This window comes from Ambystoma mexicanum, chromosome 8 (assembly GCF_040938575.1).
Source record: "Ambystoma mexicanum isolate Mex_15411 chromosome 8, UKY_AmexF1_1, whole genome shotgun sequence".
In the NCBI taxonomy this organism is placed as follows: domain Eukaryota; kingdom Metazoa; phylum Chordata; class Amphibia; order Caudata; family Ambystomatidae; genus Ambystoma; species Ambystoma mexicanum.
The window spans coordinates 109,277,447-109,295,223 of record NC_090929.1 but is presented as its reverse complement, the minus strand read 5'-3'; the positions used below and the strand labels follow the sequence as shown (position 1 = coordinate 109,295,223).

Below are 17,777 nucleotides of genomic sequence, written 5' to 3'. Positions count from 1 at the left end.
TAGCCCAAATGGTGAAAAAACATGTACCTGTAAGCCTCCTGAAGGTGGAAAAATACCAAGAACCACTCTTCTAAGATCCATCACCCTCATAGGGAGAAGTCATTTACAGCACACGGGGAAAAAGATTTTGGTTGCCGGGGTGGTGGGTGGGGCGCTCCACTGCAACATGCCAGCCTACACCTCTGGTTCCAATCATACCCCAGGGTCAAGCAACTCCTCAAAATCCCAGGTCAATACCAAGCTCAACTCAGTGGACCTGCGAGGACATTGATGGTCATGAAGAGAATGTTATTTCTGATGCTTGTTAATCTGCTTAGAATCACATGCTGTGCATATGGTCCGAAATCCAGTGTTAACCGCAGAGTATTGCATCTTGTCTTTTGGGGACCGAAAGGGGTCGTCTGCATAAGCGTGTCTGTAACACTATCCCTATCGTGACATGTGTAGTACCCAAAATCCCCCATGCGCCGAGGTCCCTCTGATTGTTTTTTTTCCGCCCAGATAACTGGTCGCCCTATAGCGGAGCTCTTACTAGAGACATTGTTTATCTTTACCGAGTTGTCAGTTTATTCCCCGTTAAGTCACCTCGCCCAACAAGAACATCTTCGACGAAGATTACAGGGGAATCGTCTACGGCTGTTGATTTCGGCGCCTAAGATCCAGCAGCCGGATTTTCCACGTGGTCTGGTCCTCTGGCCAACCTATACAGTAGGGAGAGTGGGGTTGGGGTGGCCATATTGTTTAGTATGTCTTTCCTCCTTTCCCCTATTGGTCTGGTCATCCTTCCCTTTTGCTACGGAAAGGACTCCTTTTAGATTCTGCCCCAAGTGTAGGGTCGGATATCCTTTGAAGGACGAACACAGGACGTGTAACGCCTGTCTCCCCCCTAGATCACGACGAGAAGCGGTGTGCGGCGTGCAAACGCCTTCAGCCTAAGACCCTTAAGGAGCACTGTGTAAAGTGGTGGGCCGCGTACGGTATGTCACGCGTGGACCCCCCCTTCCCCCACGCCAGCTGAAATTGACAGAGGTACTTCGGATGACCAAACGTCCAATGCAGATGTTATAGACCTTGAGGCGGACGCTTCTAGGTCCGCCACGCCCGTCCCGACCCTTCCAGGCTCGACTCTAGTCTTGCTACCGGGGCTTCACCCGGCGACAGGGGCGTACAAGCACATCGCACGAAGCACACAACCCCTACGCCAATTTCGACACCTTTGTCGAAAAAAGCAAAAGCGTCAACGGGGCCGCCGAAGACTTCGCCGGTTCCCTCGGATTGTTCAGATCCAAAGCCTTCCCCGCATCCGCAGCAGCGTTTTGCGACTGGGCAATCTAAACAAACTAAGGGCGCTATTCCGAAACCTACACGCGTCGAAGTGCGGGAGCCCAACGCTTCGACGGTTTCCAAGGCCTCAGTAGGCCTCTACCCGGAAAACCGAAGGCTAGGCCCTCTAGTGCCGCCGACGGTATTACAACTGCCGACAAATCATCTGAGCCTTTGTCTCACGACGATTCGGCGACTATCGAAAGTAGCATCGGCAGAATCACATCGACGGTGGGCCTTACTCAGGTTCCGCCGAAGGTTATGTGCCAAGCCGCAGAACATTTTTCAGCGGATTGGGTTCCCGATTCCGATGAGGCTTACGAAGATAGTCGAAAGCCTCTTTCCGACACCCTGAGGGGTTCCTTTCGACGCCGCAGTGGGTCCTCTAAATGGACTACTGAAATATTTGAGGGGTATATGGATCAGCTGGAGCAGATTATCAGTTCTTCTGATCATCCTCCTCCAAAAAGGGCTGGGGTAGACCTTAACCTCCAAATTCAAGAAGATCAGTCTCATGTTTTCCAACAGACACAGCAAGATCAGGACACTGATGTTTTGTGCTTAGACTCTCCTCCGTCCACCCCAGCTCACCAGGCCTCTGCTGTAGATGACCAAATGGCATTCAACTCCATGTTGAAGAAAGCAGCTGAATACTTCAAAATTGACACTCAAGAGGCAGTACCTGAGCAGGATTTCGTGGAGGATATTAAAGAAAAGCCTCCAGCGAGTCAATCCATCCCCCTCCTTAACTCTGTTAAGAGACTGGTAGCTCCGTCATTGTTCTCACCTGCTCAGACACGGCAGTGAACCCAAGAGTCAAAAAATTATTTCGACCTTCACCCTCCAACCCTCTATATATCAAAGGGCACGCCATCCCAGATTCACTTGTTGTGACTACCACTCATAAGAGCGCTGGGGTACCCCTTGCCACGGGAGAATCACCACCGGACAAGGAGTCTAAGCGGCTGTATGCCCTGGGCAAACATGTCACGTCAGCAGCTGCATACACCAAACGGGTTGCTAATAATACTACCCTATTAGCAAGCTATGCTGATGCCCAATGGAATTTGCTCCAGGAAGGCCACCAAGAGGTTCCCGAACCCGCCAAGTCAAAGCTTCTCTCCATTGTAACGGAGGGAAGAATAGTTAACCAGAATGTGGTGAAAAACACACTGGACACTGCAGAAACTGCAGGCGGGTCTCTTGCACAAGGGACCCTACTGAAAAGGCACGCTTGGCTGTGTACATCAGGATTTAGACCTGAGACTCAAGCTTCTCTCATTGATAAAACCCATTGAGGAGACTAACCTCTTCGGGAAAGCGGTAGATGAGGCTTTAGAAACAGCCAAGAAGGAGCATGAGACTATTAGATCTCTGCATCAAATTACACAAAAACCCTCCTCCCAGAGGGGTTATAACTCTCGGCGGTCCTTTCGACAAGCTGGTCAAAACAACTACGGCAAAGGTTATTTCAACACAAATCAAACATCTGGAAGCCCCACTTACTTAACCCTTCAAGGGGTCAGAAACGCGGAAAACGTAGAGGAAGAGGCCCCAATCCCAGAGGAGCCACGGCCTCTGGTCAGAAATTACCACCAAGTCCAGGTCCCCTCCCATGTCACCCCGGTCGGGGGGCGATTTAACATCTTTCCTCAGGGCATGGGAGGGGATAACTTCCGACCAGTGGGTCTTAAAGACGGTAGCCCACGGTTACTGCGTGGAATTCGCCCGACCCGCCGCACTCAGGGCACCTTTCATCGGACCATCTGGAGATCCTGATCCAAGAGGTGGAAGCACTGCTGGGAAAGGACGCCATAGAAGCCATCCCTATTCTTCAGGTAAACGAGAGTATTTATTCTGTGTGCTTCCTTGTACCCAAAAAGGATCTCACCGTGCATCCTGTTCTAGACCTGCGCCCAGCGAACAAGTTTATAAAACCCCAGAGGCTTGGCATGGTAACACTGCAGGAGGTGATCCCATTGCTGAAACAGGGGGACTTCATGGCAACATTGGACATGCATACTTTCATATTCAATGTTGCCAGCGCACAGAAAATATCTGAGGTTCATGATCCAGGACAAACCTTACCAATTCAAGGTACTCCCCTTCAGCATCGCCTCGGCGCCAAGGGTGTTTACCAAAGTCCTGGCAGTGGCAGCAGCACACCTGCGCAGACTATCGGTCCCAGTTTACCCTTACCTCGACGACTGGCTCATCACAGAGGACTCGTCCGACGCTTGTTTTTCAAACACCCAAAAAACAGTAGATCTCCTTCAGCCTGGGTTTCTTGATCAACAAAAAGAAATCCAGTTTAGTCCCCAGGCAAGTAAAACCATTTCTGGGAGCTCTAATTCGGACGGAAGACTGTTTTGTGATCCCCTCCAGCGAGAGGGTTCAGAACATGCTTTCACAGATCCCTCAATATGTAGCCAGTCGGGAGGTGATGGTACGCAAAGCAATGCGCTTGCTAGGAATGATGGCGTCATGCATATACTTGGTCCCCATGCGCGGCTGCGCATGCCTCCCATGCAAGAGTGGCTCAACAGCCAGTGGTGTCAGGCCAGCGGACAATGGGAAGATCTGGTAGTTATCTCGCCAGCCCTCGTTTTCTCTCTGCAGTGGTGGTCAAGAGAAAACCTCTTGAAGGGGAATACCTTCACCGCCCCTGCAGTGGAAGCCACTATCATGACAGACGCATCTCTCACAGGATGGGGAGCTCATCTGTTTCAACAGACGGCGCACAGAGTTTGGTCTCCTCAAGTAGCGTCCAATCATATAAACTTACTGGTGCTGTTAGCAGTGTTCAAAGCTTTGAAAGCCTTTCAGGTGCAACTGCAAGGGAAGACAGTGCTGATTCTGACAGACAGTATTACAGCTATGTATATTACCTAAACAGAGGGGCACTCACTCTCCAGGGCTATCCAAGCTGTCCCAGAACATTTGGATATGGCCTCTCAAACACGAGATGTTTGTTGTCCCAACATGTTCCATGGAAACTCCATCTTCTAGCAGACGTACTCGGCAGAGATTTCCCTCTGCCTGAAGAATACGAATGGCGACTGCACGAAGACATTGTGTCCAACGTCTTCGCAGAACGGGGGTTCCCAGAGATCAACCTGTTCGCTAGTCAGGAGAACACCCAATGCCAAGACTACGCCTCCAGGTACCCCAGAACCGATCCAAGGGGAACGGTCTCTGGATAATCTGGTCGGGGAGATTTGTCTACGCTTTTCCCCCCCAAAGTCCCTTCTCAACAAGATCGTGCACAAGATGCACCAGGAACCAGTTACCATGATACTGGTGGCCCCCATGTGGGCCCGTCAACCCTGGTTCGCACACCTGATGGAAATGTCCCTCTCCCCGCCAGTCAAGCTACCTTGCCTGTACAACATATTGTCTCAGGACAGGGGGGGGGAACCCTACACCCATGCCCACAAACTCTAAACTTGGCAGCCTGGCTCCTCAGGTCATAGTTTGGACACCTACAGCTCCCTCAGAGGTGCATGGACATACTCAGGGAAGCGAGAAAACCTAATACAAGTTATTGCTATGCCAGAAAATTGAAACGTTTTGTCATCCTGTGCAATTCCAAGGGCGTCAATCCCATCGATTGTTGACCCTCACACATCATGCTGTATCTAACCCACCTGTTGGACACTGGGTTAGTATTCAATTCCCTAAAGGTTCATCTGGCTGCTCTGTCAGCCTACACCACATCACAACAAAAGGTGTCGTGGTGGAAAATATCGGTGATTAAAGCCTTTATGGAAGGGGTTAAGAGGATTTATCCTCCCATTTCTCACCCAGCCCCTGGATGGGATCTGAATGTGGCTTTGACCAGGCCATGGGAGCTCCCTTTGAGCCTATGCATAAAGCAAGTCTGAAAGACCTGACTGATGAGGCAGCCTTCTTAGGGGCTATCACTTCTATCGCAAAGGAGGAGTATGATACTCTAAAATTACTAGGCCAGCTAACAAATAAGCCACCAGGCCAAAGAGGCAGAAGCAATTTTCGTAGATTTCGTGGACAAAATTCACAAAGGGATCAGGTTATGGACAAAGTCGGGACTCATCCTGGGGAAACAATCCGGGTCAAGCCTCGCATGGTTTCCAACGGCTGGGGAAGGTCCTCCACTTCCAGAGCTGGAGCCACTAGGAGGGCATATTTCACACTTTACCCACGCATGGGAGGGAATCTCCTCCGGACAAGTGGGTGCTTTCAACCGTGGCGGCCGGTTATTGTGTGGAGCTACTTCAGCGACCCCAGAACCATCCCCTGTGTCAAAAAACGCACTCGAAGGAAGAACAACGTATCCTTCTCGAGGAGATTGCAGTGCTGCTTCTCAAGGATGCCATAGAAATCGTCCCGGCGAACCAGGTAAACAAGGGTATTTAATCAACCCACTTCCTTGTGCCAAAAAAAAATCTAACAATGCGCCCACTATTAGACTTACGTCCTGCAAACACTTATGTCAAGCCACAAAAAGTCTGCATGACAACGCTACAGGAAGTAATCCCTCTGCTAAAGGAGGGGTGGGGGGTCGGGGGGGGGGGAGTACATGGCAACACTGGATATGAAAGATGCCTATTTTCATCTTTCAGTGTTCCCAGCGCACAGAAAACTCTTGTGTTTCAAGATGGCAAACAAGCACTACTAATTCAAGGTGCTACCCTTTGGAGTAGCGTCCGCTCCAAGGGTTTTCACCAAGGTACTGGCGGTGGTGGCAGCGCACCTGTGCAGGAGGCAATTTCAGTGTACCCCTACCTGGACGACTGGCTGATCACAGGGGAATAACCCCATCTTTGCAGACAAAACATGCAAAGAACCATAAACCTTCTCTTCCAATTGTGTTTCTCTATAAACTAGAAAAAGTCAAGTCTTGTACCAAACGCAACAAAACAGTTCCTAGGAGCTGTCTTAGACACAAAAGCAGGCTTGGCCTTTCCATCCATGAAATGAGTTCCAAACATGCTTCAGCAAATACCCCAGTATCAAGCCAGTCGCCAGATAAGCGTACGCAAAGCAATGCGTTTACTTGGCATGATGGTGTCATGCATATACCCGGTCCGACATGCACATCTGTGCATGTGCTCAATGCAGGAGTGGTTGGCGAAACAGTGGTCTCAGGCAAGCGGTCAGTCGGACGATCTAGTGGTGGTTTTGCCAACACTAGTTCAAAACCTACCCTTCCACGATGCGGATGCGCATGCAATTGTTGCAACAGACGCATCACTCTCCGGGTGGGGGGGCTCATTAATTTCACCACACAGCACCTGGTCTGTGGACTCGCATCACGGCATAGAACCACATCAACCTGTTGGACCTAATAGCAGTATTCAAAGCTCTTCAAGCATTTGAAGCGTAGCTGACGAACCAGAAGGTTCAGATCCTAACAGACAGTACCACTGCAATGTTCTATATAAACAAACAAAGGGGTAAACACTCTACAAATCTGTCCAAGCTGGCACAGAAAATATGGAGGTGGGCAATCAAACGGGGGATGTTCCTATCATCCCAACACATTCCAGGGGTACTCAGTACCCTAGCAGACACTCTGAGCAGAGAATACGAGTGGCAACTAGACTCGGATGTAATAGACCACATTGTCTCCCAGTGGGGTTACCCCATGCTAGACTTGTTCACTACAGGAGAAAACAAGCAATTCCCAGAGTTCGCATCCAGGTTCTCCCAACCAGGCTCCAAGTGGAACGCCCTATGGATGAACTGGTCAGGGAAATGTGCATACGCTTCCTCCTTCCCCCCCATACTCCCTTAATGAGCAAGGTAGTGAACAAGATTCACAAGGAACAAATGACGCTCATCCTAGTTGCTCCTATGTGGGCAAGACAGCCATGGTAGGCACATCTGCGCAAACTGGTGATGTGCAATCCCATCAAACTCCCGTGTCAGACAAACCTATTGACCAACGCGTGGGAATAACGGTACACCCTCAACCACACTCAATGAACCTTGCAACTTGGCTCGTGAGGCCATAGTTTGGACACCTTAACCTGCCACAACGGTGTATGGATATCCTCAAGGAGGCTCGTAAACCAGACATTGTTATTTCAACAAGTGGAGAAGATTTGTAATCTGGTGTCAGTCTAAACAAATACACCATGTAGAATGTACTTCATCCACCATTCTAAACTATATGCTCCACCTTTTAGACTCAGGTTAGTATTCAACTTCATAAAGGTGCACCTGGCGGCCTTGTCGACTTAACCACTTCCCACAATAAAGTATAGTAGTGGAAATTGCCGGTCATTAAGGCATGTATGCAAGGGGTAAAAAGACTGCACTCTCCAATTTCTAACCTACCGCCAGGCTGGCATCTCAATGTTGTACTCGCTAAGCTCATGGGACACCCTTTCGAGCCTATGCACAAGTCAAGTCTTAAACACCTGACATGCAAGACTACCTCCTTAGTGGCTATTACTTCCTTAAGAAGAGTTGGTGAATTGCAAGCATTGTCCGTGCAGGATCCTTTCTTTGTCATACACAAAGACAAACTGGTTTTACATACTCCTTCTAGGTTCTCTCCTAAGTTCATCTCTAAATTTCATGTGAACCAATCCATTGAGCTACCGGCCTTCTTTCAGAATCCAACTAGCTCAGCTGAGGTAAAACTCCACACATTAGATGTAAGAAGGGTGGTCCTTTACTATGTAAACAAGACCAGACCGCTAAGAAAAACAGACCAACTGTTTGTCTTCTTAGCCCTAGGAAGAGAAGGTGTCATGACAGATCTTAAAGTCCAACGCGGGAGCTGCAGAACCCCACAGACCCACCAAAGCACAGCGTTCTCAACTAACTATTTAACCACTCGAGCTTGTGACACCCTGGGGGTACAGGGGAATTTGGATAAAATAATAAAATCAGGCACTGGAACTTGAATTCCTTTCAGGAGGTAAGTAGCTGCATGGATGGGAGATCAACAAGTTGAACAAATATAAGTATACATTTATAAATATATTTTGAGGGGATTGGGTCCTCCGACGTATTCCATATCTGACAGGTAATGTCCACAGCTGTGCTGCTTCGGAAAATCTTTGGCGTGTGCGTCCTGCGACGATGACGTCGATGCGCCGTCCCCGAGGACCTCCTCCATAGGCCGACGTCACCCGATGTGATGAGTAGGACGCACAACGCCCATAGCCTCAGTTCTGTTTTTTCCGCGAATGTGTTCGCTTCATGAATCTCGGTACGCCTCGACTCGTTGGAGTTTGCGGTTTTCAGTTCTCGGTTCGTTGAACCTGTTCGTGGCGATGTCTTCTTCGTCTTCAAGTCCCCTCCCCCCAGCGTCCGGGCTTCAAGAAATGCGGGGACTGTGGGTCCAAGATGTCGGTCACGGTCTCGCACAACGCCTGCCTCTGGTGCCTCGGGGGAGGCCCACGATACGGACGACTGTCGACTGCCAGTCGCTCACGGCAAAGGCCTTGCGGGAACGCAAGAAAAAGCTGTCGGTAGGGCGGCTGTCTAAGCCCCGGAAGTCGAGGTCTGCGGGGCTTTCGACAGATGACTCGAGGGGCGACTCTCCACGTCATCGTCGGAAGTCCAGTGGGTCTCCTTCCAATAGACGGTCTCGCCACGCCTCTGCCTCTTCGAGGCATTCCCGGAAGCGCCGGCATAGGTCGCCTTCCCCGTCCTCTTCCGAGGACTCCGCCCGTCGGCGGGTCGCTTATCCCTCCATGCAAGCGACACCGGAGGAATGGGCTTCCTTCGGGAAGCAGATGCTAGCGATTCTTGAATCGCAGGGCACCGGTCCGTCCGCGCCTCCGAGTGGGGTCGGTCGGCACTTGTCGAGAGACACCGCTCGTACGCCTTCGGGCTCGGGTGGTCGGCACGGCTCGCGGGAGAGGTCCCGCTCGGACAAGGGTAGCCGTTCTCACCATGCCCGTTCCAGATCCCGGTCCTCGACACGCTCGAGACCGCGTGATCCTGTGCCGGCTTCGAAGAAGACGTCGACGCCTGTGGCGCCGAGGTCGTAGACATTTTCTCTCGAGGCTCCGCCTCCGAGGGGGTCGTCGGCGCCTAGGTCTTCGAGAGACATGCTCAGAGCTCCGGCTTCGAGGCCTGTGTCGACGCCGCCGATGCTGGTGGCGCTGCAGCTGATGTAGACGCCGATTCGCTCGACGTCGACGCATTTTCTGTCGACGCCGGTGCCGACTCGTTCAGCGCCCTCGACGCCTTTGGAGGCGGTGGTGTCGGAAGGGCCCCGTGGCATGGGGTTTGCCCCTAGAAAGGCTCTGGCTAAGGTCAGGCACTGCTTTGGTCCCCAGAGGTCTTCCTCTCCCCGCCTGGAGTACATTTCTGAGGGTGATGAAGTCTCTGATGGTGGCTTGGTTCCGGGTACGGTTCCCGATGAACTTATCTCGGGCCATAGCCAGTTTGATGACCTGCGGCAGTCGCTGCATGATGCCTGTGGACTGGACACCTCTCCGGAGGTGGAGTTTTGTAGGCCAGAGCCTGGCACTCATGCCGATTCTTCATATCGGCGCCTTATATCTCGGGTCACCGAGTACTTGGGTTGGTCAGCTCCCCCAGGGGAGTTTGTTCAGGATGATCTCACGGACATCCTTGATCTCGGTCCCCCCACTGACCCGGTTTTGCCTTTTCATATGGCTCTGCAGAGAAGGGTGGCGGCGGCTTGGACTGCTCCGGAGAGTCTCCCGGCAGTGGGCAAGTCTTTGTCGCGAAAATACCGTCCAGCCAGTAGCGACCCCTGCTACTTGTCTAGGCACCCCACTGCGGAGAGTTTGGTGGTGCAGGCGGCTACGGCCCCGGCAAAGCAGGTGTCGTATCCTACCATCCCTCCGGATAGGGACGACAAACGTTTTGATGGCTGGGCAAAGAAAGTGTTTTCTTCTGGGGGTATGGCGCTTCAGGCGGCCAACTCTCCATATGTGCCTTGTCTCGTTTCACACACACTCTGTGGAACTGTGTTGCATTAGCGGCTGAACATATTCCCGAAGGGGACGAACGGGATGGTTTCCTTGCTATGGTTCTGGATGGCAAGGATGCCATGTGTGAGGCCGTTCAGTCGGGTTTGGACTTGGCGGATTGTGTCAGCCGGTCCATGGCGGCGAGCACCGTAATGCGCAGGTTTGCGTGGTTGCGGAAGTCTGGGTTCCCTCCTGATGTGCAGTCCCGGCTCCTCAACATGCCCTTTGACGGTGAACACCTTTTTGGCAGCAAGGCTGACGAGAGCCTTGAGAGGTTGCAGACCTCCAAAGCTGCAGCGAAGTCGTTGGGTGCTGCAGTTCGCCAACCTCCGCCTTTTCGTCCTAGGGGACAGCAATGGAGGGGAGGTTCCTTTCGCTATTACTCGTCCTTCAGTAAAGCGAGGGGAGTTAGCAGTCAAAGAGGCCATTGTAAGAGTGCCAGAGGTGGAAGCAAAGGTACTCAAGGTGCCAAGGCCGCTCGGGCAGTTGCCTCTTTGCCCTCAGGCAACGCCGCAGCCGCTACCACTCAGTCATGAGGCCGGGTCCCATGGTTCGCCGGTTGGGGGAAGGCTGGCGCAGCATCTTGTAGAGTGGCAAGCCATTACTTCGGATGTGTGGGTTCTGGAGATCATAACCCACGGCTACTGTCTTCCTTTTCGGCAGAGGCCTCACGACAATCCACCAGGGAACCTCTCTTTGAAGTTTCCGGATCCGCTCCTTGAGCAGGAAATTCAAGCCCTGCTGGAGAAAGGCGCCATAGAACTGGTGCCTGTAGCGGAGAGGAACAAGGGATGGTATTCCCCTTATTTTTTGATTTCGAAGAAAGACTGGGGATTTAGACCCATCATGGACTTGCACGGTTTGAACAAACTCCTCAGGAAGGACAAGTTCAAGATGGTGACTTTCTCAAGTCCTTCAGGCCCTTCAACTTCAGGACTGGTTGGTGTCTCTCGACCTCAAGGATGCTTACTTCCATGTGCCGATCCATCCCAAGCACAAAAAGTACCTGAGGTTCGCGGCTCGCACTTTCAGTTTCGGGTCCTGCCCTTCGGATTGGCCTCCGCCCCGAGGGTTTTCACCAAGCCCATGGTGGTGGTGGCAGCGCATCTCAGGAAAGGGGGGATTCACGTCTACCCCTACCTGGACGATTGGTTGATCAGGGGGAGCTCTCCCGAGCAAGTCCTGGATCATCTGTCCGTCACCTGCCACTCCCTTCACAGGCTGGGCTTCTCCCTCAATTTAAAGAAGTCCCATTTGACACCAACGCAGCGGCTCCAGTACATCGGAGCAGTGCTCGACACGTCCCTGGGGCAGTGTTTTCCTCCTCAGGTGAGGTCTCTTCACATTCAGCAGATGGTGAACAAGTTTCAATTTGCCCAGGATCTCCCAGCGTCCGAGTTCTTGAGACTGCTCGGCCTCATGGCATCCTGCATTCTTCTGGTGCCAGAGGCTCGTCTGGGGATGAGATCTTTGCAGTGGGCGCTCAAGCTCCAGTGGTCGCAGTCCTCCGGCAGGCTGTCGGACCCTGTTCAGGTGCCGTCCTCGGTGGCCCGGGACCTTCTGTGGTGGGCCGTCAAGGGCAATCTGATGAAGGGGGCCCCATTGTGGCTGCCCTGGCCGGAGGTGACGATCGTGACGGACGCATCCCTAATGGGATGGGGAGCTCATGCCAACGAGTTGACAGTCAGCGGTCGTTGGTCTCCGTCGGAGTCCAGACTCCATATCAATCTGTTGGAGCTGAGGGCCGTCAGGCTAGCCCTGAAGGCTTTTCTGCTGACTGTGCGCGGAAAGTGTGTCCTGATTCTAACGGACAACACGGTGGCCATGCACTACCTCAACAAAAAGGGAGGGGGGCAGGGTCACTTCCGCTGTGCAGGGAGGCAGCTCGAATTCTGGGCCATCCAGCAGGAAGTGTCGATCTCAGCTGTTCATCTGGCCGGAGACGACAATGAGACGGCTGACGCTCTGAGCAGGCAGAGCTCGATCTCTCACGAGTGGGAGCTGGCTCAGGAGATTCTCCTGGTGATCTTTGCCCTTTGGGGGACCCCTCAACTGGATCTCTTCGCCTCCATTGTCAACCGGAAATGCGAAAGGTTTTGCTCGCGGGAATTTCCTCCAAAAGGAGCCTTAGGAGACGCGTTCGTGGTGGAGTGGTCATTACCACTGCTGTACGCGTTTCCTCCAGTCCCTGTCATCCCGCAAGTGCTGCGAAGGTTACGGAGGTTGAGTTCCCGGATGATCCTCATTGCTCCGGCGTGGACCCGGAGGACGTGGTACCCGGACCTTCTCGACTTCTCCATCTGCCCTCCACGTCGTCTTCCCTACCGAGACGATCTGCTCTCACGGGATGGGGGTCAGGTTCTCCATCCAGAGGTGAGATCCCTCATCTTCACGCTTTGCTTCTGAAAGGTTGAGGTATAAGGATTGGGACCTCCCTGAAGACGTGATGGAGGTGTTGCTCTCGGCCAGGCGGCCGGCAACTAAGTCTCTGTGCCGTTGGAGAAAGTTCTGTGACTGGTGCAGAGTTCAGAATGTGGATCCTTTTGAATGTGACATTCCCATGGTTCTGTCTTTTTTGCTTTCTTTGGCCCACAGGGGCTTGCAAGTGGGGACCATTAAAGGTTACCTGGCAGCGCTGCCCGTATTTAAGCGCTCATCTGAAAAGAGTTCCTATTTTAAAATTCCTTTAATTTCGCAGTTTTTGAAAGGGCTCACTAATGTGTTCCCTCCGTCACCTTTTCTGGTGCCAGGTTGGGATTTGAACCTTGTTCTTAAGTTTCTAAAGGGTGCTCCGTTTGAGCCTTTACATTCTTGCCCTTTGAGGCTGTTGACTCTGAAAACTGTGTTTTTGGTTGCGGTTACTTCCGCTCGCAGAGTGAGTGAGTTACAGGCACTTTCAGTTAAGCCACCCTTCACTGTGTTTCATAAGGACAGGGTTGTCCTTGGAGTTCGTCCTTCTTTTCTTCCCAAGGTGGTTTCGGAATTTCATTTGAGCCAGAAGGTTGTTCTTCCGGCGTTCTATCCTCCTGCACATCCTGGTAAGGAAGAGTAGAGGCTCCATAGGCTTGATCCTAGGAGAGCGTTGAGCTTTTATATTTCGCGCATGTCCCGGGTCAGAGTGGACGATCAACTTTTCATTGGTTACGCTGGAAAGCGTTTGGGACAAGCTGTGACGAAACAGACTTTGTCTTGTTGGATTATTTTAGCTATCTCCAAGTGTTAACGCTTGGCGGGTAAGGATCCTCCGGCTGGCTTGCAGGCCCATTCTACCAGGGGAGTGGCTGCGTCTACTGCTCTGCAGAGGGGAGTTCCTATTCGTCACATCTGTGATGCAGCCACCTGGCCTTCAGTACATACTTTTGTACGTCACTACTCCCTCGATTCCATCAGAGGGCAAGATCTGGCCTTTGGCAAGGCAGTTCTTTATTCCGCAATTTGAATTGGGCATGCTAAATTTGTATTCTAAATTCTTTCCCACCTCCTTGCTTGGTACTGCTTTGGGAGTCTGTCATAGATATGGAATACGTCGGAGGACCCAATCCCCTCGAAGAACAAGTTACTTTCTTACCTGGTAACGTTCTTTCAATGGGATGGTCCGATGACGTATTCCATATCGCTCCCTCCCTGCCTTCCCCGCTGCAGAATTTCTTTTGCGATTGCAGCTTGCGTTCCACAAGGCTTTGTGTGTTTGACTGGCAGAAAACTGGTGGCACACGTTCTGGGAAAAAACTATAACAGGCTATGGGCGTCGTGCGTCCTACTTATCACATCGGGTGACGTCGTTCGTCGGAGGAGGTCCTCGGGGACGGCGCATCGACGTCATCGACGCAGGACGCAGACGCCAAAGATTTTCCGAAGTAGCACAGCTGTGGACATTACCTGTCATAGATATGGAATACGTCGTCGGACCATCCCATCCAAAGAACGTTACCAGGTAAGAGTAACTTGTTCTTCTTAGTTTTAAATAATCTAATTATTTTAAATCTAATTATTTTAGACAATAGGTTACCTGAAAATCCTCTGCAATTGCCTAGAGGATAATTTACTTATCATCTCAACTTGTTTACTTTTTTCTTGTTTTTAACTTTTAACAGGAATAAAACATTCAACTTGAAATTAGTTCAGCATGTGTTCTTATCCTCTTTTGAATTAAAGTGTGCACCCTTTAATTCTGTATGAGATACTCTTCCATTAACTGGCTTTGCTTGAGACTCTATTGATGCATGCAGAGAGTTCGTCAGTTTGCCTTATTGCCACAACATAAATAAGACCATTTAAATATAGACAAAAGATATGTCATTTTTTCTTTCCTTAGCTGACAACTAAAATGTCATTCAGATATCAGCTCATTCAACTGGAACACTATGAACCACTTTAGTAATTCTGAATAGCATTCAATTTCTTTTTAAGAACTTGATATAGCTGTATTTTCTCTTGGTTGTTCTGAAAAGAAGACCTTTGTTTATAATATTTACATAGGTTGCCTTACTTGATTGAATTCCATTCTTTGTACTTTACTTATTGTAGTTGTTTAACCTTTAAAATGTTTTCCATAAAACACTTTTCCAGATAAGAATTCTATTAATGTGAAGTCACTTAAATCTGGTGTTGATGAATGTTTGTTTTTCCTTGCTTACATTTGGCTGACAGGAAAGTCTTTATGTACACTGTTGCGGCGCACACACACACACGCGCTCAACTCAGGAATAAGTAAACAAGTAATGAACAGTTCAGTTTGTCACACGCGCGAAATGCGTAGTTACAAAAATACACCACCGATGGAAAAAACAAACAAAACGATTGAGCTGCTTACCTTATCTTCACGAAAACAATCCGGAAAGGACTTACAAGCCTTCTCTTCAATACTTTCCCGACGAGCTCCCGCGAATGGACTCCTCCTGCATCAGCTCCGTCACATGCGATACATGTAGCTTCAACAAGAGGGAAGCAATCAAAGGTACCGATTTGTTCCCTGATAAGGGAAACATTAACATTAGAAATAATAGCGCGATTCACAAGGAAAAACGAACGCTTACAAAACTTGCGCATATAATCAGAAATAATTTTTTTAAACGTGAGACATTTGGGAAGTATTGTGTATTTTAACATGTGCATACAGTCAAAGATTATATTAACCCTAAACTAACCGGGTTCTTTATTTCAAGAATTAAATTACTAAAGCAAGGGTTTTAACATTAAACTTGGATTCCACAATTGTTCATTTACGATTCGTACTTAGCTCTGTTTCTTGAAATACATGTAGCTGAATCTTTTCCTTCTGCTCACAGAAATTAAATCTTCCTTCCAAAGAGTTGAGATGATTTTTTTTAGGTTACTTTCTGAATCCAGACTTCTTCACTGAGACCCTAGCCCTAAAAGTTCAGGTGAAAACAAAAACATGACCTGCTCACAAGACAAAACTAAATGAAAGGCAGTTTAGAATGTTTAGATCAAACCTTTGTTTAGCCTTCAACCAATCATGGCTCCAGCTCTAATCCACCATTTTGGCTTGGGATCCCAACTGCATCCTGAGAACTAAAGTTAAGGCCTAATCGAAAACGGAAAGAAACTTAACCTGAAATTAAATATTATAATAAAATAAAGATTTTGTTTTCCTTTTAATTTCTCAGAGACCTACATTTACCCAGAGACCTGACAGGAGACCGCATTTCCAAAAATGCCATCTCCAGATGGTTAGTCAGATGCATACAACTGCTATTCTCTGTCAGTCAAGACTGCCTTTCACACCAAGAGCTCACTCCACAAAGCGCACCGGAGCTACTCAGGCATGAATTGCAAATGTCCTCTTAGACAGCATTTGAAAAGCAGCTACATGGAGCTCAGTACACACTTTCACTCAGCACTACTGCATTGACACCCATTCCAAGACAGATACACAGGTGGGACAAGCAGTTCTAAAACATCTGTTTGCCCATGAACCTTCTCACAACCCACCACCTTCTCCTAACACTGCTCGCTAATCTATGCACACCATGTGATCTAAGCAGATTCCACAAGCCTCGAAGGGGATACATTGCTCACCGTAATCGTATTTCTGATGCTTGTATCTGCTTAGATTCACATGCGTCCACCCTTCCTTCCCTTTGGAGAGAAGGTACACCGATGCTTATGAGCTTGTCTGATATACATATCTGTTTGGATACACCTGTACTCGCGCTTCACTTCATGCTACCTCATGTCAGAAACAAAACAATATGAGAGACCTCGACGGGTGAAGAACCCTGGGTACAGTGGATGTCACACTAAGGATAGTATTACTGGCAAGCCCTGTCGACGTCCCTTTTCGAAAACGACTAATACTCTGCAGCTTCCACTAGATGTCAGCCTATGCACAGCATGTGAATCATGTCTGAGAATTGTTAATAAGTATTTTTTCTAAGAAGTCTCATTTGTTTCAGAGATGCTAAGAAGAAGCTTCGCATGGCTTTGTGTTCAGCAGATTCAGTCGCCTTTCCGATGGTGTCCCATTCTACAAGGAATGGGCTACCAGACCATAACGACCCGGAAGGTAAACCTAGGCATTCATATTTTGATGTTGTCTTCTGTTATTCTAAAGGCTTGTGGGTTTAACTGTGATTTCACATGATGGGCCAATGTCCTACAAAAGGTTTGCTTGGGCGTAGGTTCTCGGCAGACTTCTCAATTCATGCACATGTTTACTTCACTATTTCAAATTGCTGCTGCAATTTAGATACAATTTGATTGATTCCAGATTTTCAGAGTTAATTGTTTCACTTTTGCATATTGAATCTGCAAAGCTTTCATCAAACAGGGCTGCAATTCCATTTGGAGGTCTTCATCAGCAATGCAGTCTCCCCTGATTGATGAAACATACCTTCATAATCATAACCTTAGATTAGATTCCCATTACCTTTTGTGAGATTATTTTCTTCAATGTCTTTCATATTTTGCAACCTGCGTAGATTGAAATGAGCTCACATTGTGAGTCCTATAATGGTAATTGTACACTGCCCTCAGAACTATGATATAGTTTATTTAAATGGCGCCTATACCCAGTGTTTCAAAGTGCTTCAAGGCAAGGGAGGGAACAAGGGAAAATACAATGACATTCTTACAGGCTGTTAGGCAAAGTTTGCATGCAGTACCCTCTTGGAACACTACAAACAACTCTGACTACAGGTATAGGAAACCCAACCTTTGGTATAAGCTTGTACTACAGTTTTGGTAGCATGTTGAGCAGCCAGGCTTATCTCAAGAGGGGTCAATGTGAGCTGTAATGAGTTACACAGAGATTAACAGTTACAAGTATTCAAGTACACTCTTACACTCAAGGTTTCTTGAATAAACAATTATTAATTTATCAGCCAGTTAGAATAAGCCTTCTTCAGAAGGGAGCAATATAATAACACTAAAATACACTTCTTGAAATACACACTCTTAATATCTCTAAACCAGTAGATACCCCTTTGGGATGGTCCACAGACACTGCCTACACCCTCAGGTGGCTTCAATTGCTAGGGTGTTAGG

The 17,777-nt window shown here is 49.3% G+C and overlaps 1 protein-coding gene across 19 annotated transcripts in view; it reads left to right on the top strand.

Moving 5' to 3' along the window:
- The window catches only part of GAPVD1 (GTPase activating protein and VPS9 domains 1), a 1,092,811-nt gene that overhangs the window by 851,921 nt on the left and 223,113 nt on the right, over nt 1-17,777 (top strand). For all 19 annotated transcript variants that reach the window (XM_069609416.1, XM_069609426.1, XM_069609418.1 and 16 more), the window contains one exon: nt 16,688-16,797. In XM_069609416.1, the coding sequence (XP_069465517.1) occupies nt 16,688-16,797 (110 nt within the window). The remainder of the gene's footprint in view (nt 1-16,687; nt 16,798-17,777) is intronic.